Source organism: Heloderma suspectum, chromosome 2 (assembly GCF_057233095.1).
Source record: "Heloderma suspectum isolate Gila_16-S chromosome 2, 16-S_ref, whole genome shotgun sequence".
NCBI lineage: Eukaryota > Metazoa > Chordata > Lepidosauria > Squamata > Helodermatidae > Heloderma > Heloderma suspectum.
This window is the reverse complement of record NC_139459.1, coordinates 194,343,365-194,364,299: the sequence shown is the minus strand read 5'-3', so window position 1 is coordinate 194,364,299 and position 20,935 is coordinate 194,343,365. Positions and strand designations below refer to the sequence as shown.

The 20,935-nt window shown below is 46.5% G+C and overlaps 1 protein-coding gene across 2 annotated transcripts; it reads right to left on the bottom strand.

The window, feature by feature from the left end:
* Positions 1-4,941: 4,941 nt before the first annotated feature.
* Positions 4,942-19,735, bottom strand: SMARCD1 (SWI/SNF related BAF chromatin remodeling complex subunit D1). 2 transcript variants are annotated; one of them, XM_084837149.1, is made up of 13 exons: positions 19,548-19,735; positions 18,230-18,417; positions 16,606-16,648; positions 16,396-16,518; positions 12,504-12,626; positions 11,460-11,576; positions 10,887-10,988; positions 10,387-10,548; positions 10,199-10,296; positions 9,582-9,717; positions 7,650-7,772; positions 7,350-7,451; positions 4,942-6,700 (listed from the first exon to the last, which is right to left on the bottom strand). In XM_084837149.1, exons 1-13 carry the CDS (start codon positions 19,713-19,715, stop codon positions 6,647-6,649), a joined length of 1,539 nt encoding a protein of 512 aa, XP_084693275.1. In that variant the 5' UTR covers positions 19,716-19,735; the 3' UTR covers positions 4,942-6,646. The 2 variants fall into 2 exon arrangements, with proteins under 2 accessions (XP_084693275.1, XP_084693276.1); XM_084837150.1 differs by lacking the exon at positions 19,548-19,735 and adding an exon at positions 19,318-19,404 and having other exon boundaries at positions 5,044-6,700.
* Positions 19,736-20,935: the final 1,200 nt, after the last annotated feature.

Below are 20,935 nucleotides of genomic sequence, written 5' to 3'. Positions count from 1 at the left end.
GTATCGGAGTCTTAACACAGAGTAACTGTCCAGCCAACTGGGCACCCTCGTATAAACTACTGCTCAGCCCATTCCTGTGCTACCCACTATTAAGGTCTTTGCAGACTAAGGGCTCAATCCTATGCATGTTTAGACAGAGAAAAGGCCTACAATTCCCAGCATTCCCCAGCCAGCTGCTGGCTGAGGAATGCTGGGAGTTGTAGGCCTTTTCTCTGTCTAAACATGCATAGGATTTCGTCCTTAACCTTATTGCCACACCGGATCCCCAGTGCAGGTTATCGGAGGCTCAAATAGCAAAGTTCAGGATGGAAAGGCAAGAGGATGAGCAAAGGGCTTCTCCTGATCTCCATGTGATAGCAAGTCAGTGGGGCACAGGTCACAACCGTCTGTCCACTGGAACCAGTGGTGTGATTAGCAAGCAAAGCTTTTGTTGGGAAGTTGTCATCCAAAGCACAGAGATGAGCTCCTATCCTCAAAGAAAATAGGCAAAAAAAAAAAAACCCCTTAGTGCCTTCAAAATTACAGTGTGAAGGAACCAAACCATGTTAGCTACCTTTGGGGGAGATCCATGTTGGAACTTGCAGAACTGAGCTTAATATAGTCTCAAGTAAACATCCAATGATAGCTGTACAATGCCTGGCTCATTCCAGGTCCAAGCAGGAGGGTAATTGACAAGGGGTGCTGCCTCCGAAATTCTAGCCAGAATGCACCAAGACGAGGGCTTAATCTGAGCTAGGAGTTGGCCTTGGAACATCTATTCCAAACTAGGAGTCAAGACTCAGGACTATGTGAAGAACGTTCTGAGGACGTGCAGAGTACATTGCCCTCACTATTGTAGAATCATGTTCAGGCCCTGCAAAACCAGGATTAGGAGAAAGAGCTACCATGCCACTAGATGTGTCTTTTAGGTAGATTTAAGTCTTTGCATCTCACACCCTCTTTTAAAGCGATAAATCTGGCATTAACTTCATTGGTGATGGAGCTGGTACTTTTAAGGATAGAATTCCTATGTGTGTTTACACAGAATAAAGTTCTACAACTCCCAGCACTGCTGGGTATTATAGGACTTTTTCCTGTCTAAACATGCATAGGACTGAGCCCTAAATTGCTTTTCATGATTTATTTATTACATTTCTAAACCACCCAATAGCTGAAGTTCTCTGGGCACTTCACAAAAATTAAAACCACAAAGTGCAGCATAAAATACAATATAAACGCTTAAAACTTCAGGATAAAACTACAACCCAGAATAAAACCTAGTAGCAATGCAGAGATTTAAAATACAATACCAGATTTAAAACAGAGCTAAACGACTAGAATGCTAAAACGCCTGTGAAAATAAAAAGGTATTCGCCTAGCGCCAGAAAGAGCACAACATAGGCACCACCGCACCAGGTGAGTCTCCCTAGGAAGCTCATTCCACAACCATGGTGCCACAGCAGAAAAGGCCCTCTCCCTGGTAGCCACCTGCCTCACTTCCTTTGGCAGGGGCTCCAGGAGGAGGACCGCTGAAGATGATCTTAGGGTCTGTGCACGTACATACAGGAGGAGACAATCCTTCAGATAACCTTGGTAATGTACCCCCCCTGCTTAAATTAAAGCATATACCATACCATAATATAAAGGGACATCTTTTTTAAGCAGTATATTCATACATTCATAATTATTTTATTTATTTATTACATATTTACCCCACCTTTTCTCCTCCTCAAGGAACCCAAGGCAGTGTACATAATCTTTCTCCTCCCCATTTTAGCCTCACAACAACCCTGTGAGGTAGGTTGGGCTGAGGGTCTGTGACTGGCCCAAGGTCACCCAGTGAGCTTCCCTGGCCGAGTGGGGACTAGAACCCGGATCTCCCGACTTCCAGCCCAACACTCTAGCCACTACATTACATTGCTTCTCTTAAGCAATTAAGCAAATGTTTGGTGTATGAGAATGACTCTTTACCTCTTAAAGAAGGGGTACAGAGCTAGGACAATCCCCTCCCATTTTAGATTTGGATGTTATTGAAATCCTCTATCTCAGTTGCCCAAGGTGTAAGCCTTACACTGTAAGGTGTGGGGCAGAGTTGGGAGAGAAGAAGCAGGTGATCTTGGTTATGTGTGTTGCACCAAAAAGCCCCGTGGTTTTGGGATTATGCCACCTGCAAGATTTCACACCAGGCTCTGCCTTTGGGGCTCATTCTAAGCTAATTTGTTATGTAAAAGGATACCACACGCTAAAGCCACTGAATTTGTATGCTGTACTAATGGAAATCATACTTTGGCCATAAACAAGTCAGACATCTACTTTGCAAAAGGAGAGGAGTGCTGGGCGGGCTTTAGAGGAAGAAGGGAACAGAACACAAATGGGTAGGAGCTACAGGAATTAACCAGTGCCTAGAAAATGTCTCGACAGACTAGAGAGCTCTGCCTGTTTAGTGAATGAAAATGCCAGATAAAATACATTGTAAAGGGACCTGTTTTGAGGAAAAATCATAAGCCATAAACATTCCTTTGCATCTCAGCCCCCTCCCCCCCAGCAACTGCAAAGGAAAGTTAAGACCCATTCTAAAGAGATAGATTGCCTAGTTTGTTTTTTAAATCAAAAATTTAACTATTACTGCTCTTTGGTGCCCAGGGTCATTGTCTCTCCAACTGTAACTGGCCCTAGTCCACCAGTCTGTGTGTCTGCCCAGTAGTCTTCCCAAACCTGGTGTCCTCCAGCCAGATATTTTAACAGCGACTCCCATCATCCTCAGCCAGCAAGGCCATCAGCCAAGCTGATTTGAGGGTGATGGGAGCTGTATTCAACATATCTGGAGGGCTCCAGATTGGGGGGAGGCTGGCCCAGGAGGCAGGCACCTTGAACAATGATAACCTGGATCCAATACTCCAAAGCCTGATAGATGTGGCCCATTATGGCCGACTCTCACCAGTAACAAAAGTGAGCCGCTAAAGCAGCAGATGGTGTGTTGTACTTATGTTTGGGTTCAAGTTGTTGCACAGGCATGAAGCTCGCTAGATGATCTCTCCAGCCAGTCACTCATCCCTCAGCCTAACCTACCTCACATGACCACTGGGAGTAGAATGGGATAAACCCCATGTTCTTGGGTGGAATATGAAATGTAGTGAGCAGTCACACCTGAGAGCATGGGAGACCTGATCCATCAGCAGGACCTCATGTGCTGCATCCTTCAGAATACAGACCTGCTTCTAGAGAAACCTGCTTCTATGTATCAGATTTTATGTCTTCACAGATTGGGCATCTCTCCCTAAATCAGCAATTCACACATAAACGACTTTTTAATCTAAGCGATGTTCATTTCTGCTGCCATTTTCTGTTGCTTCAGGCTTTGGCATGATGCAACTTGCTCATTCCACACCCCCATCCCCTCCCCCATCTGCTTGTGGCACACCTAGGCTGGGCCTACGCATGCAGTGGAGTGTATCACTTCAGCCTACAGGTAGGGGATATCATTTCTGAAGGCTCTTTCACGTCAAAAAAGTTCCCCGCAACCAGAAAATGACCAAATCAGGGAGAAAAGTTGTAACTATGCCTTTTTGCTTGTGATGGTCATTTTCTATTTGCAGGGAATTCTTTTTTATTTTAAGGGAGCATTCAAAAACGCAAATTTCCCCAGCAACAGTCAGAAGAGGTACACTCCATTTTACAAACCTTCCCCCTCAGTCATGTTGCCTATGTAGACCAGGTATTAATATTGGGGATAACGTAGGCTTACCCCTAAGCACAAAGGCTTCTGCCTCACTGTAAAGGTTTGGATCAGATGACATTCAGACAGCTGAGGACATTTCTAGACTTAAACGTGATGCCCCTCCTTTAATGTACACTGGCTTCCATGTTAACTCATGGATCCAGCATAAATTTCTTCTCCTTACCTTCAAAGGCCTCCATTGCTTTATCCTCTCTGCTCACCAAGCCTGATTTATTCCTGCCTGTGGCCTTTGCTTCTCCAGCTCTACCACCTCCAGCAATCCAAAGGGCTCCTGTTCCCATAGGCTACAATCCTATCTGTGCATTTAAGAGAGCTTACTCCTAAGGAAACAGGCATAGGATTGTGTTGCATAGAACTCCACCCTTTTCCCTTTATACCTGAAACTGACTCTCCTCCATTTCCACGAAGCCTCCAGTACAGCCCTTGTCCTCATCCCACTACTGAAAGGTCCTATAAGCCTACACACATATATAGGCCAATAATTTGATATGAAAGAGAGCAAAAAGGAAAACCTCAAAGTAACTGCAACAAAAATATATGTGGCTTTTCAAAAACCCATTTTGTTGTAATTTCTTTGAGGAATTACTATACAAGTGACTATACTCACTAAGCCTAATGCATATTCTTCCCATTTACCATAATCTTCCTCTCCACCCTTCCTTTGCCTTCCTGCAGTCAAACTTTAGTTTATAAGCTTCCTGAGCCAAGGATTGTCTTATGACTCTGTCAAGAACCATGCACACTGATGGTGATATAATAATGCTAATACTACTAATAATGTAAAAATCTTTTTTCCAAGGGATTCTCTGACCCATATACTTGCAAAGAGAAGTTCCAAAGAGCCTCTTAAAAGGCTAAGTGCCTTGAGAAGGGAGAGATGGAAGCATGGTCCAGCTAAGCAGGAACACACTGCCTGGCGTCTACTCCGCCATGAAGCCCACTGGGTGGCTTTGGGCTAGTCACTCTCAGCCTAACCGAACAGGGTTCTTGTGAGGATAAATTGGAGAGGAGGATCATGTATGCTGCCTTGGGCTTTTCAGAAGAAAGGTGGAATATAAATTTAACAAATAAATAAAATTGCACAGACTGACCTAGTATTTAAGCATGCACACACCAGCCTTAGTGTTTTCCTGGGTTGCCAAGCGCATTTTTTCCCTTGAGGCAACCAATTAAAAAGAGGATTTCCTTTCTCTCAGCAGAGAAGTCTTCCAGGAAGCCAAAGGAAAGCCTGAAGAGGATTTATTTTATAAAAACAAGTTTAGGCATGGGTGGGCAAACTCTACCATCCGCTCTGGCACATAAAAAAAGGTCAGCAGCGCAGCACAAAAGGATGGATAGAACCTTCATTTAGAGGCAGCTTTTATTAAAATGGGGTGACATCTAAAAGGATACAGTACAAAAAAAATTTGGTCCAAGGGAGGAGGGGGGTGGGAGAAAAGAGAACCACAAAACACAAAGCATAATAGTAGGGAGCAGTTAAAAAGAGCTAGACTTTGCCGAGCCAGTCAGTCTCTGAGGTTCCTTCATCTATACTTGCCCTGAGAGCCTGTGGCAGCTACATAAAGCACCAGGGCTCTATTCCCTGGTACCACAAAGCAGGGGTGGGGGTGGATAGGGGGGAGGTGATCTTTCATATGGCAAGGACAAGACAAGGAAGGTAGCGTCTCTCACTCTTAACGTGGACACACGCACACACACAAAGGGATTAGGGCCACTGGGACTCCTGAATTCATAGCAGTCCCTAGCCTCATTCCAGAGGGGGAAGAGGAAGGGGGCTTGTCAGTAACTTGTCAGTAACTTTTGCAGCTAGTGTCAGAGTACAAGCAGCTGGGACCTGTCCAGCTGCGTTAGTCCCAAGAAGCAGTCAGCAGAAAGATGCAGCTACATCCCCCCCCCCCCCGCCCCCAGCAGCAAGTGCCTGAGACCCAGAAGCACAGGACAGAACATGAGCAGTTCATTTTGCTGATCAGCATCTATGCTGCAATTCTCCAGGTCAAAAGCGCCTGCCTGCATATCCCTGTTCCCCACCCTACAGTTTGCTCCAGAAACCTGCTCTGTGCCAATCAGGTGAGGAAGGCAAAAGGAGAGCAACTGTAGCTTGAAGATATCCTTCTGCCAACTTCTGTGGATCCAGGGAATGGGGCGGCGAGAGGAAGAGTTAAGAGGTTGGGATGGAGATGCTTTGCCCCCAAAAGGCTGTGATTTGGATTACCACTGTGGCCCAGGAGTAGGCCCAAGACTTTATCTGGCAGCTCCACCAGCCATCCTGTGTGTTTTTCTTTAAAAACCACACAAAAATGAAGACAGATATGACTGTTGTGACCCTGCAGACTCCTTGCCAACTTTGCTGCATCCTTGTCCCCAGTGAGAAAGCCACGCACAGAGGGAGATGCCATTCTCTCCAACAAATGAATCTGCGCAACATCCCTCACCCTTTTAAAGGCCAGAAGGCATATGAAACTTGCCCTTTTCCCCAGACTCTGCAGTAAACTGAACAGGCCCAGCCAGACCTGTGCCCACCTGGCAAGATCCAGAGTTGATGTGCAGAAGAAATGTCCAGCCCACAGATTTGGGGGCGGGTGGGATGAGATCTTAGGGACTGGCAAGGAGGTCCTGAGCTTGCAAGGCTCTGAACTGAAGCTGTCTCAAATGTGGCAGAGCTTCAGCTAGAGCCAGGACAGGAGAGCCCTGGGGCTCTAAAGGCAACAATCAAGGAAGGGGGGCCAGGCTGAAATGCAAGACCTTTGACCTGGCTGCCAACTTCCATCTCCCCAAAGGAGGGGACTGGAGCAGCAGAAAGAGATGATGCCAGTGGGAGAATAGTGGTAGGTTCTGTGCTGGAGTGGGAATTGTAGAGGCCTGAGCAGTGAATCCCTGCAGTATGTTTGGTAGCCGTAAGATCTGCTGGCTAGGGAGAGGCAGGCCTGTCTATGTGTTGCGGATTCCCAGAGCCTGTTCTAGCTCCTGCCGTCTCTGCTGAACCTGTGAGAGAAGCCAGAATGACAGCTTTAGTACACATGTTGCAACAAGAGCTGTTAACCAAAGTCCCTAACAGGAGCAGCAAGCAGTGGACGCCAAAGCTACCAGCAACCTTTACAGGAGAGAGCCAGAGGTTCTAGAAGCAGCAGTACCAGGAGATCCTTCCGAGAATACAGTGCTCTTCCTTTACCAAAATGTGAAACCAAGCTGCTTTACATGTTCCCCATGGCCTAAAGCAGCCTTCTCTAATCTAGCTTGTCAGACTACAAGTCCCATCATCCCCAGCCAGGGAAACTGCACTAAAGCAGCACAGAGTTTAAATCTGGAACATACATAACTTATTATAACTTTCTGGATTTTGGTGAAGTAATATTCCATTTATGGAATGGCTTAAGCTCTAAATGCCCAAGGACAATTACGTAAAGCTGAAGTGTTGTGGAAAATTCTACTTTACTTCATTTGCAATCTGTTGATGGGCAGGACCATGAAAAGGGACCAGTGTTCCATATGCCAGACACTGGGGGGGTTAGGCAAGCAGGACCAAACTGTCCTGACCGAGCTGAGGGGGTGACATTCCATGATCCCCGTTAGAGATGAGGGTATGTCCACCCCATCGTTTACAGTAGGAATCCCATGGGATGGGGAAGCTCACCTTAGAGTAGAAGTATCTGCACACAGCCTCCTGAGCCCACGGCTGGAAGTAGAATTCAGCTCGGCGCTCCTCTTCTGGATTCCCAACAACATCAGTCATAGCCTGAAGGTGAGAGAAAAAACTTCCGGTTACTCATCCCTCCCTCCCCGAGCAGAGCCCAAAGCCCCGCTTGGAAATACCAACATGGATCCCAGCGCCAACCCCCGCTGAGTACATGCTAGTCTTTTGACGGAAGACACATACTGGGTCCCCCACAAAGCCCGATGAGCTGTGCTTGGATTCTCCTCCCAGGCTTCTCACCTTCAAGTCTCGGCACTGGGACTGCAGCCAGTCATTGATGAAGCCTTGGGGGTCTCTGGCAAAGCTCAGCATGAATTCTCGCTGGGTCTTCAGCTGGTTAATGGTTTCTATGGTCTCATGGATCTGAGATGGAGAAATGCCAAAGAAACACTGGAAAAAGCCTGTGACTACACACGGCGGAAAGTGAGATTTAGAGCACATCCACATGGGCTGGTATTTTTGCCATCTGCTGCTAGAAAGCACATGAAGTGGAACTGCAGTTCACACCACATCCTGGGGTCAGGCAATGTTTGTTCCTCATTACTATTTTTAAATGAAAATTACATCTAGAACTGCTTAAAAATATTGTGCTATATTCACATATTTCCTGACCACCGTCTCACCCTTTGTTATTGCAAGCTTTTTCATCTTTCGTTTTTTTACAGTAAATTTGTTCCATTATATCACTGCACCCATTACCCTAGGTCAGCCTTCCCCAGCCTGGTGCCCTTTAGATATTTTGGACTTCAACTCCTATCAGCCCCAGTCAGCATGGCCAATGGTAAGGAATCAGGGAGTTGTAGGACTTTTTTTCCTGTCAAAACATGCATAGGATTGCACCTTAGAAACTTCTTTAGTTACATGGCTTCAGAGTAAGGCAACTCTAATCCCATCTCAGGGTCTCCTCCTCTCTTATTCAGCAAATGGGATCAAACTGATCAAATAGTATATATGGCTCCAACAGCACAAAGTTGCACTGATTAAGCAAACAATGGAACAAAATCCCAGACAGCAATTCTGAACAGAGAAAACTTGAGAGCATGTGAAAAATTCCAAGTCCCCCTTGCCGAACAAAGGTTCCCCCCACTCCAAAAGACTGAACTGGAATGACATTAATAGTAAAAATTCAAGTAATGTGTCAGATGCCCTCCACATGCACCCTCTCTACAAGCTTTCTTTGTCCTGGATAATGTGGTGGATCCTTCAGCTGTTGCCCCAGAGTCAGAATCCTACTAACCAGGAATCTGCTTTGTTTAAACTTTTAATGACCATGACTGGGCAACCTTCCCAAAGGCTCTGAAAGGCTGACTGCAGGCCAGGAATCTGGGAAATCCAGGTTAACTCCAGGGCTGCTACAGATGTCCTGAGGGACTGTGAAAAAACAACATCTCCTTGAGTCCTTTTGCAGTTATCAAGGCTCTGCCATGTAATAAGATGTTATCTAGCAACTGCATGTTTCTGGGTAAGGTGGGTAGCTTCATAGTTGAGATACAACGCACGTGCCTAAAGGTGGATACCATACATTCTTATAGGAATACGATGAAAATACACAATGGAAGGGCTATAATCCGAATATTCTATGCTTCTAAGGAAGGCTATCGGGGCTGTCTCAAGAGTCAGTGTTATGTAGCTCACATCCACAGGCCCTAGATAACGTGAAGCATTCAGAGATAAAAGCATTGGGTAGTAGCTGAAACTTGTAAGACTAAGGCTGCGATCTCACTTGAAGACTAAGGCTCCCACCTTTACTTGGGAGAAAGCCCAACTGAGCTGAATGGGATTTAACTCTGCATAGGACTGGGCAGTAAGTGCCTCTGCAATACACGAAGGTCCAGCAATAAAAGGATCCAGAACTGCCAACTCCTGACACCCTCTTTAAATCACCAAGCATCGTAATTAACGTTTGTTCATCTTTTTGATACTGTTTTGTATGATGGACGTGTACAATGCTTGTTATTTCAATGGACTGTTATGTCCCAAGGGTTTGACAGTAACACTTGGATCTACCCAACTGCATCAGAACAACTTTAAAAGCTTGCTACTGGAGGCTTGGTGGGAGAGAGGAAGTGTTATTTCTCAGACATCTCAGATACAGAGATCAGGGCAGGATCCCTTTGACTACTCAATGCCAAGACAGTTCACTGTGCAAAGACCACCTCCATGGGCTCACACCTTGTTATCCAATGCAGCTATCTCCTGCTGGCTGGCTGTGGAGAGCAAAAAAGAATTCATTTGGGTTTTCAAAGTATCATCCACTTCCACATCAATGTCATAACAGGCAGTTTTCTTCTGATCATTTGGATCAACGCTGGGGAAGCAAGACAAGAGACAAAACACTGGAGTCAGAGTTTGGTTCAACAAAGTATTCAGCAAATCTCCACTGGAGATCATGGGGAGAGAAGTCTAATGTTTCCCAAATTAAAGCCATTTTAGCAAAGAATATGCTTAGACAGAACTTCTCCATGTCCAAACATTCAGCCTTTTTAAGGCCACCATGTTGGCCAGCCAGCCTGACTGCCTTCTTCCCTCTCTTTTCCTGAAAGTGTGCTAGAATGTTTCCATTTCTAGAACATTTCTGTATCTACTTCTATAGTCCTTGGGAAACACTGTATGGAAACACATCTTAAAATAGTCTCCTGTGGTACAACTTGAAGCAAGAATGACTGTTGAAAGTAAAAAGCATGTCCTAGCACGGTTAGCATGTCTACTGTACTCGCCAAGGCCAGATGGTACTCCGTGACAGTCTTGTGGCTCAGCTACAGTCTGCGCGCCACATGCCCCAGTCTCACCTGATGACATGGTTTATGATGATTGGCTCTGGAGGCATAAGCAGCGCATGCAGCCTCTGTGGGATCTCTGAGAACTTCATTCGCTGAGACTCAAATATCTGCAGGTTGACAGGGAAGGTTAAGCAGTTCAGAAGGAGCCCAACTCTAGGCACACCAGCAAGAGCTGCTGCCTGCCCCACTGCGTTTACCTGCTGGAGGTACTTGTCGCAAATAACATACTCCCGTTCATGGGGGTCCTGCAGTTTGTGAGTCTTGATGTATTGCCATAGAGCCTGGATGATCACTGGGCGTGTCTGGGTGTGGATCCCCAAGAGGCGAGCCAAACGTGGGTCCAGTTTGAACTGAGGCGGCTGCAGAGAGATAACAACATCTCAAAAGGGCAAGAATAACATTATCGTCCTTTCTGAAAAACTGTAAGGAACTCAAATCCGGGGGGAACACCCAGAAAAAAAATCCCCATTACCATTTTTTTAGGGGATGGGGGAAACGAACTATTTTAATCATCACTTGATCACACAAATATACATTAGGAAAAATAAAGGAAGTAATTTCCCCATAAATATGAAAAGTGCCAGTTGGAGATTTGACAGGTCCAAGAGATGGCCGAGTCACAATTCTACTGCATCCCCTGATGTCTCATGGCCACGGATGCCTCTCAACTGACCCTCATGGAGGAGCTCCTGCCTACCTGGTAGTCCAACATCAGGAGGACAGTGCAGCGCACATTCACATCCCCAGGTCTTTTCACCTGGAAACCGTCAGTCTCCTGGGTGGTAGCAGTCCTATGCCACTAAAGGGGGCGGGGGGGCGGGGGAGAACAGAGGAGGTAGGGAAAGAGGCAAGCATTAAGTGACAGAGCAGAATCCCAGTGTGAGAGAACTAGCACGGTGTACTGGAAGGAGTGTCAAACTTAGATTGGGGAGATCTGGGCTCAGCTTGCTGGATGACCTTTGGCCAGGCCCCCATTACCTACGACGATTTGTGATTAAAGATAGGGCAGGGGGAGGGAGGAGATGACATCATGTACATTGTGTTGAGCCCTTTTAGAGGAAGAGGAGGATAAAAATAGAGAAATGTTACAAGAATTGAGTAGGTGCCAAGGATCTTATTGTACATGAACTTCTCTGTACTGTGGCTTTATTTCCATATAATCTGGCCGACTGAGATTGAGGAGTGTGTGTGAGTATGTGTGAGCACACACACACATACACACACACCTACAGAGAGAAAGAGAGAGAGAGAGAAGGAGAGTGCATCTTACCTCTACCAAGTGATTGTCTGGGCCATAGAGGTCCTTGTCCAGCTCAATCACCAAAGACTTAAAAAAGGATGAGAACTTTCTCTTCTGCTTGGTAGCATCGTACTTGGAGAGAGCAGACTGCAAGAGAAAAAAGGGAGATTCCACTTCGAGAAATGTTGCCAACAGCGAACAAACACACATTGCATTCAAACTCCAGAAACAAAAGAGAGCTGTGTGACATCGCTCAAAGGACAGTGACTGCTTTCTCTAGGGAAGGAAAAATATGAGAAGTTGCAATCTGTAATGGTGACCTGTCAGCTGCTTCTCACAGAGCAAAAAATTATGGCTTAAAGGCACTACCCACTCATCGCTGGCTTCTTAGAGCACCCTTTGCAGTGTCAACTGAGAGCTTCCTTGGGGGTTATTTTATCTTATGTCACTTGAAAAGTTTAGGCATATGTCAACTTCAAATGGATTTCATGTGAAATTGACATATATAGCCATCCAAGAATGACACTGACATGGACCTCAAGATTTATAAGACCAATGCTAATTAAGAGTAAAGCCTGAAGGCACTCTCAAGCACCCTCCACTCTTCAAAGGGTGAGTATAGAATTATCTTTCAACCCCAATCAGCAGCAGCACTGGATGTTCCTGGGTACAAAGCTGCGCTCTCTCAGTACAGACAGATCTAGTATGAGGAATTGCCAGGTTCCAGGCTGGTGAAGAGCCACATGAAAATGTTTGCAAAACCCCCGTTTGGCTGTGTTATTATACCCAGCAAAAAGCTTCAAGTCCACCCTCAAAGTTGCTCCCCATCTTATCTAGTTCAAAGAACACCAGTTGTTAATAGCTCAGTTGTAATACATTTGCACCCTCCTTCTACAGGCTGGGGGTGGGTAACTTGTGGCCTTCTAGATGTTTCAGCCTACAATTCCTATCATCCACCACTGGTTATGCTAGCTATGGCCGATGGGAGTGGTAGGCCAAAACATCTGGAGGGCCACAAGTGGTTCATCCCTGCTGTTGGCTTATGTAGAGATGCTAATTCCATTTCTCACTCACATCTTCTAGTAGTCGTCCTTCCACTCGGAGCTCCCAGGAGGCCACAGTGCCTTCTCCATCCTCTGCATCTGACTTGGCCGGGTTGAAGGTGTTTGAGATAAAAATGCGCAACTTCCGCTTTTGCTAAAGAGGAGTAGAATCCAGCTCACATTAGTTGTGAAACGGAGAACAATACTCCCAATCCTTACCATCGCTCCCTCAGTCCCAAGGAACCCCCTCCCCACCCAAAAAGAACAGTCTCTGTCTCCTCAGTAATGTTTATCTCTGCATCTGAGGAAGTCTCCCATACCAGTGGCATTTCTAAAATACACGGATGTGTGGAATTCAAATGCTTCGCTAAATTCTGTAAGTTTACTCACATTCAGGAAAAAAGAACTCCATAGAAGCTACTCCTTCTGTTCTTCTCCTGAACAGACAGAGTAGCTGTTCAGATATAAGCAATCTCACCTTAATATATTCATTAAGAAATGTATACACAAATACAAAATTACTCTCTTGTTTGGAATCTCAGATTTCTTGTTAAGGTTTGGCATTTATTAAAGCAAGGCTAATAGAAAGCCATGATTCATATATTACCACAGTGGTATAGGAGCTGCTGAGTGTGGCTTCTGCCTATGACACTGGTAACACAGAAGGCAAAACCTCTAAGGAAGAAGACACTGCGCATGGAACCCCATCAGTTGCCCCACCTATGCTATTCAGCTAGACCAGCCTTCCCCAGCCTGGTGCCCTCCAGATGTTTTGGACTAAACTCTTTGCATTCCTGACCATTGGCCACGCTGGCTGATGGGAGTTGGAGTCCACAACATTTGGAGGAAATGTCTAGAAAGCTGATCTAGACATTACTGGAACAGTGTGGGGAACAACTACAAAGTCATTGAGGTACAGTGGTGAGAGAACACTTGCAAACCCCTTAGGATTGTCACATATTTCCAACTTAAAATGTTATTAGATCTTAATCTAACCCCATAATCCCAGATAAAGAACAATAGGTAGCCTGCTTAAAGAAATGACTCACAAACATGATGCTTTTTCAACACGTATTTATCCACAACTGATTCAACATTCAATATCCATGAGTGAAAAAGCATCTGAATCTTTAGATTCAGTACCTGGTGGCACCCCCTTGCGCAGCAATGACTTCAAGTAAGCGTTTCCTATAACTGTTGGTCAGTCTTTCACATTGGTTTTGAGGAATTTCAGCCCATTCCTCATTACAGAACTTCTTCAACTCCGTGACATTTGAGGGCTTCCTTGCATGAACAGCTCACTTCAGGTCCTGCCACAATATTTCAATGGGGTTTAGGTCTGGACTTTGACTAGGCCATTCTAAAACACAGAATTTCTTCTTCTACAGCCATTCTTTGGTAGATCTGCTTGTATGTTTAGGATCATTGACCTGTTGCATAACCCGTTTTCAATTCAGCTTCAGCTCATGGACGGATGGCCTGACATTCTCCTCTAGAATCTTTTGATACACTGCAGAATTCATGGTTGCGTCAATGATGGCAAGCCGTCCAGGTCCTGAGACAGCAAAGCAGGCCCAAAACATCACATTCCCATCACCATGCTTGACGGTTCTTCTGTTGGAACTCTGTGTTTGTTTTTTTTGCTCTCGTTTTCCTCATTTCTCATTGAGGCCAAGAAGTTCTACCTTTGACTCATCTGTCCAGAGAACATTGTTCCAGAAATCTTGGGGATCATCTATATGATCTTTAGCAAGCTTCAGATGGGCAGCAATGTCCATTAAGGGACATTTAAGGGAGCAATGGTTTCCTCCTGGCTATCCTCCCATGAACACCATTCTTGTTCAGTCTTTTTCTGATTGTGTGTCATGAACAATCACAAAACCCAAGGCAAGAGCGAAATGAGGATCTTTGGATGTTACTTTGGGGTTCTTTTTGATTTCCTAGATGATGCGCGGTGTGTTCTTGGAGAGATTTTGGTGGGATGACTGCTCCTGGGTAGAGTGCCTGTGGTCTTGAACCTTCTCCATTTGCAGACTATTTGTCTGATGGTGGATTGGTGGAGCCCCAAATTCTTAGAAATAGTTTTGTAACACTTTCTAGACTAATGAGCAGCAATAACTGCTTTTCTGAGGTCCTCAGAGATGTCCTTTGATCGTGCATGTTGTGTTTCCCCACAACCATATGGCGGAGACCAAATTCACAAGGTTTCTGATCCTTTTCAGATCCTCCCAAACTCACCCCTGAAGATCTACCTATTTATTTATTTATTTATTTATTGCATTTATACCCCGCCTTTCTCCCTCTCGCAAGGAACTCAAGGCGGCTTACATTATCATCCTCCTCACCGTTGTATCCTCACAACAACAACCCTGTGAGGTAGGTTGGGCTGAGAGTCTGTGACTGGCCCAAAGTCACCCAGTGAGCTTCCATGGCCGAGTGGGGACTAGAACCCGGATCTCCCGGCTCCCAGTCCGTCACTCTCACCACTACACTACACTGGCCTAAACACCTGATTCTAATTATTCCCTTTAACTGAGAGGATGCAACCAGGGGTTCACTTAGTTTTGCACATAACCTGACTCTTAAGTACTCACTGTTTACCTAATTTATACATCGTTTTATTTCACAGGATATGGAACTAGTTAATATAGACCCTGTTGGATATTTAGAAAAGGACTGGTTTTGATTCAGGAAGGCCATCATGGTAAAAATATGGAATTTCTATAATTATTATTAGGGTTCAAATGTAAGGTATACATTTGGACCAAGAAGTCAAGTAAAGAAGTGACTCTGTAGAAAAGAGGTGGGGAATTCTTTTTTCTTGAGGGCCACATGCTGGGTAGTCTGCTGGGAGCCACATGCTGGCAATGGGTGGGCTGAAACCAATGGTGGTCAGGGCCCCCCCTTTTCTCTCCATGTCTTTCTGCCACTCTCTTCTCTTTCTTCCCACCCAGCAGGCTGATGGAAGAGACAGGTCACTCTTGCCAGAGGTCCAAACCGATTGCGTGCATAGGGCTTGGCCAAGGGCTTCGTGAGGCCCTAGGGGCACAGCTTGCCCACCCCTTCTGTAGATGCAAGAGGGGAGGAATACTGGGGCTAAGGGAAACTTGGATATTGGAAAATGAGAACTTTGTTATTCATTTATTTTTACGTTTATATCCTGCCTGTTTTCCTCTTGCAAGGTGGCTTACATGGTCCTCCTCCTCTCCATTTTATCCTCACAACAACCCTGCGAGGTAGGTTAGGGCTGAGAGTCAATGACCAGCCCAAAGTTACCCAGTGAGCTTCATGGCTGAAACAGAATTAGAACCCAAGTCTCCTGAGTCCCAGGCCAACACTCTAACCACTACACTGGCTCTTGATGGTGACACAAGAGTTTTCCAGAACCGTGGAAAGCTAGCCAGTTGGAAAAGAAGAAAACAGGAAAAGGGGGCAAAAAGAATAACACTGAATGGAGAAGCAGCAGGTAATTTGAGCAGTACCACTGGGGTGCTGTGAAGAAGTCCCAGCCTGCAGAAGTTGTCGAGCTGGGAAAGGTGGTCTTGCTTCATGACTTCTTTTGCCTGAGCTGTTGCAGGAAGGGTAAGCTACCAAAGGAGCTCAGCTTCTCTTCCATTCGCTTTGCGGAGCCCCACCCACCTCATTTGTCTCAGCACTTGGAAATGCAGAAGGGACTTTGGTTTGAGGACAAGTTTGCATCATTTTAGCAGATAATGTGGTTTACGTCAGACAGCAGTGAAGGTAATCCCAGTCCCACAGGAACACTGGCGTGCCTATCTAGAGAAGCCCAGTGCCCATAGCTGTGCCACTGATGGCTGACTGAGTGCCAGACCACAGTATAATGGTGACACCTGTATTTTCACATCACTGGTTAAGTTGACTTTATTTCCTTTTGCTGCAGCAAAAACACACAAAAGTGTTACCTTAATGGGCCGTTTCAAGGCCTCCTGGATATCCAGCCGCTTCCTCATGATGGTCTGGTCCAGCTTCCTCTCAAATGCCAACAAATCCATGTACGCCTGAGACTCTGGTACTAGCTCCCGGATCTAGAACAGAGCACAGCCACAATCAATCGGTTTAGCCATTGCTTTCTGCAACCGTGACAGACCGCACATGTCTGAAGGCCCACTCACCCGCTGAGGTAGAATCTTATCAGCCATCTTTTTCTTCTTGGCACTGTGCAAAGACAAAAATGTTAAGATGATAAACTTGAACCCCTGACACAGGTGTAAGAAGTACCTTGTAGATTGGAAACACTAGTAAGCAATCTTATGTCCACTAGACACTGTCTAGAGGGCCATAGGATTTTTCAGCTTCCAGGAACCAAGGTTGGAGCCAGGGCTCCAAACGCAGTCTCAGAAACTGCGCTCCTGCCCGCTCATAGCCAGCTATGTCTATCTCTCCATGCTGGCTACGTCTCCGTGCTTGGAAACAGAGTGCAGAGATGGGGGGAAAGGGGGCAGTCCCGGGGGCAAGGAGGGGAGGAGACCATGGAAGCCAATTTATGCAGCTTCTTATGTGCTGCATGGCCTCCTTCCCTCCCCGAAGCAGCGACTAAACAGCTGAAATTGGCTGTATAGCCCAAAATGCAGGGTGGCCAGAGCACAGAGGTGAGGACTGCTTCCGTGCTACAGCCGCCCTGCATTAGATACTTGGCAGCCTCCAACTTCGGAGGCTGCCAACTATCTCAATAGGATTGTGCCCTAAATTGTATTTCCTATCTGATCCACTTTTTTAAATGAAAGCATGACCAAAACATCCAAAGGAGACTCCGCTGTGCCAGTGTGAATGTTTTTTTTCTCAGGCATCTAGGAAATCAAGAGGTATCTGCAATTTTTTTTTAGCCTTGCTGGGAAAAGCTATGAAACTTTCCTGAATGAAGGTGGAAGCCAATATCTAGTTATTAGGAATTACAGCATAATCCTAAGCATGTTTACTCAGAAGTAAGTCCAATCGAGTTTATTGGGATGTGTTCCCTAGTAAGCATGCACAGGACTGCAGCCTTGGACTAAGATCTTAATATAGGTAAGTTATGCCACCTCTGCACCCTATGAGTTTAGCACAGGGGTAGACAACACAATGCCCTCCAGAATATTTTTTGGGATTACAACTCCCATAACCCGTCAGCATAGCCAATGCTGAACTTATGGGAGCTGTAGCCCAAAACATCTGGGGGACACTAGGTTGCCTATACCTGGTTTAGCGTACTGCTTGAGCACACCAGGATTTGAGAGTGTCAGGGAACACCACGAGCTCATTTGTCCTAGGTTCTCTTGGATTGTAGGTTTATTTATGCAGTGCACTTGATCTGCACAAACTACAGGGCATCCACACATGGCCCCACGCAGAATATCTGACCCCATGACAGATGTGGAAAATCATGAACTGGGGTACAGCTGGAACAGGAGAAGGAATGATGTTGGTACAGAAATACTCAGATCGCACCAAACCTTCTTTCTGCAGGCACCGCCTCCTGCTTTCCCAGTTTTGTGAGCAGGCACTGCACCGGGAGCTCCAATGAAGACATGCCTCAAAGTGAGTCTGTAACTAGTATATCTCCTTTTCTCTGGGGTTGATAAATGCTGATATCCCAATTTAAATTGTCCTGAGGTGTGTCTTCTTTCCCTATCTCAGCATTTTCCCGAAGTTAAAGAACAGAAGACACCACCATAAGATGATTATATTTCTGGGCTTAAAGAGCAAAGCGCTTATGCTCTTCGTTGCCAGGAGGCTTATGAGAGAAGAGAAGCTTCTTACTTGTGGTTACGGTTCTGCACTGACTGTTGCTGAACTTGCTGGATCTGCTGAGGGGCTGGCCTTTTGCGAGACTGGTCCATTCCCGATTGGGCCATCCCCGGTCGGACTGAAGGACTCCCGCCATACCCTGGAGGTCCCATCGCAGGTCCCTGAGGGGTCATACGGCTGCCAGGCAGCATGCCAGGGCGCTGGGGAAAAGCCCCATAAAAACATGGTTACTGGAGTGCCTCAGTTGGGACACTCCACTTCTTCGTAGCAAAACACACTAAGGCAGTTCTTTGATTTCATCTAAAGTACTTCTTGTTCCCAGTTGCATAGGAAGTCTGTCAGAGCCAGTTTATACAATCAGGAGAATCAAGTGGTGCAGCTTTTCCTGGATTGTGCCACTTCAGCCTGCGCATGGAGGCTGTAATGTTTGTCCCTACAGATAAGTTTTTGTGTGCAAAATAATTTAACATTTCACAGAGAAGGATTCAGTCCCTTTCCCCCTAGTGTGCTAGTCTTCAGTGTAAAAAAAAGAGAGAGAAAAAGTATCCCTTTCCCAGTTAGGGAAGCATTCAAACATACAATCCCTACAATGTCACCCAAAGTAGTATAAACCAGTAAAAGTTTTAGCTCTTGAATCTGCCAACTGCTTGAACTGGCCTTTCGTCTCATCATCTCTTAAGCTCCTGCCTCTTAACCCACCTCCCAATTTGCTCCAGAATCTTGAACCCCTTCCCTCATATTCATTAGCATAATAGCTTTTTGTTTTAAATGTCTCTTTGTTTTCAAACGGATACATAATTTTAATTCTTTGTTTTATTGTACACCACTTCAGATACTTTATGGAGATACAACGAATACGGTCTATAATAATGCAAATAAAATAGCATAAATCACCTCCCCCCACCCCAACAAAGGCTCCCTAGGTGTTTCTCCACACGCCAGTTTGTTAATCCCCAATTAATCCAGACCCACTCCGGATCTTCCTCCCACCTCCACCCCATTTCCACATCCCCCTGCCCTGCCCCAACGGAACTGGCCGCCTGATCCTCAGATCCAGCCACCTTGGATATCTCCCCACAACGTCACCCTCGGAGCCTCACCCCCATATTCCCTGGATCCGCCAGTAAGTCTTTATGCCGTGGATCTCCCCGTTCCCAGCGCTCTCCTCTCCTCCATCTTTCTGGAATGACCCCCCCTCCCCCAAGCCCCGCCCACTGCAGTTTAGCCTCCTCTCCCCCCCTCGGCCGCCGCCACCATCTCGCGCTTACGCCTCGCCCAAGCCCCGCCCCTGCCAAGCCCCGCCCCTTTCTCAGCCGGGCCGGGTCGGTACCGGGTATGCAGCGCCGGGCAGAGGAGAGCGGTACATTCCTTGCCCAGGGGCCGGGCCCATCCGCACAGGAGGCCCAGCAGTCCCTGTCCCCAGCGGTCCTGCCCCAGGGCCGGTGCCGCCGCCGCCGCCGCTCGGAGCTACAGCCTGGAAGCCCGCCCGCGCCGCCATCTTCCCTCCCTCAGCAGTACAAAGTGGCGGGGGGGGGGAGGGGAGGCGGATGTGGGGTTAGGATGATTTAGTCGGGCTTTACCATGGAGACGCCGCCAGCGGTAGATAGAGTGTCGCCGGATTGGTAATAGAGGGGAAGCCGGATAGAGGGATCGAGGAGCGCGTGAGTGCGGCTCCGCCTGCCGTTCCGAGGTCTGTAATTGCAGCTCGAGTCTGGAATGCCCTGCGCAGCCGGGGAGAGGGTCGTGACGCAGTTCTCCGTCGGCGCCCTGAGAATAAGCAGCCCCGCTGGACTCAGTGGGACTTATTTCCTAGTACACCTGCATAGGATCGGGCTGCGTGGCTTGACGAGGGAAGGACCTTCGGGCAGCCCGATCCTGAAGTAATTTGCACTGAGTCAAGGGGATCCCTTCCACTGTTAAGAATCCAAAATCCACAGTCGAGCAGTACTTTTATTAGGACCAAGCAAAATTCCACAAAAAATGTGTGAGCTTTTGAGTTCTCCAGAAGTTTTATTCAGGGTAGTGTAGCCATGTCTAGAGATGATCTTTTTTTTTTTTTTTTAAATCTCATGCAGCCTGATCGTATGCATATTTACTCAGAAAAAAGCCCCATAGCTCAATATGGGGTTGGACTTAAGCCCGAGAAAGTGTTCATAGCAGTGGAGGCCGGTGGCTCTGATTTCAGTGGAGCAGTGAAGAGCCAGCCAGAATGCTAAAGGAGCTATCGACGGTGCTGAACATATTTTGGGGGAAAGGTTCAGCACCTTGGATAGCTCTTTTAGAGTTCTGGCTGGTTCTGCCTGAAACCCAGAATGGATTCACTGCCCCGCCGAAATTGGAGCCACCAGCCTCCACTGGTTCGTAGGATTGCAACTTCAAGTTCTTGACCTCATTCCATGTTTCTGTTGCAATAGTAATAACATGAGTTGGGAGAGAGTGTGTATCCTTTGATCTTTTTCAAAATTACTTCTCTCAGGCTCACAGACTGAAAAAGAAGGAGCAGTGGCTGCTTTCGTTCTTATTCCATACAGGCAGTGATTTTCTCTCCCTTTATCTATTCAGGTATGTACAGTAGTCTCACACTTTGCTTTGAATGACACCAATTCCTTTTCTTGGCAAAACATTCTGTGCCTGTTTGATATTTTTCTGTCAACCTACTGTGCAAAATGCCACACAGCAAAGTGACTGTACTTGGCCCAGATGTGCAGCTAACAAAAA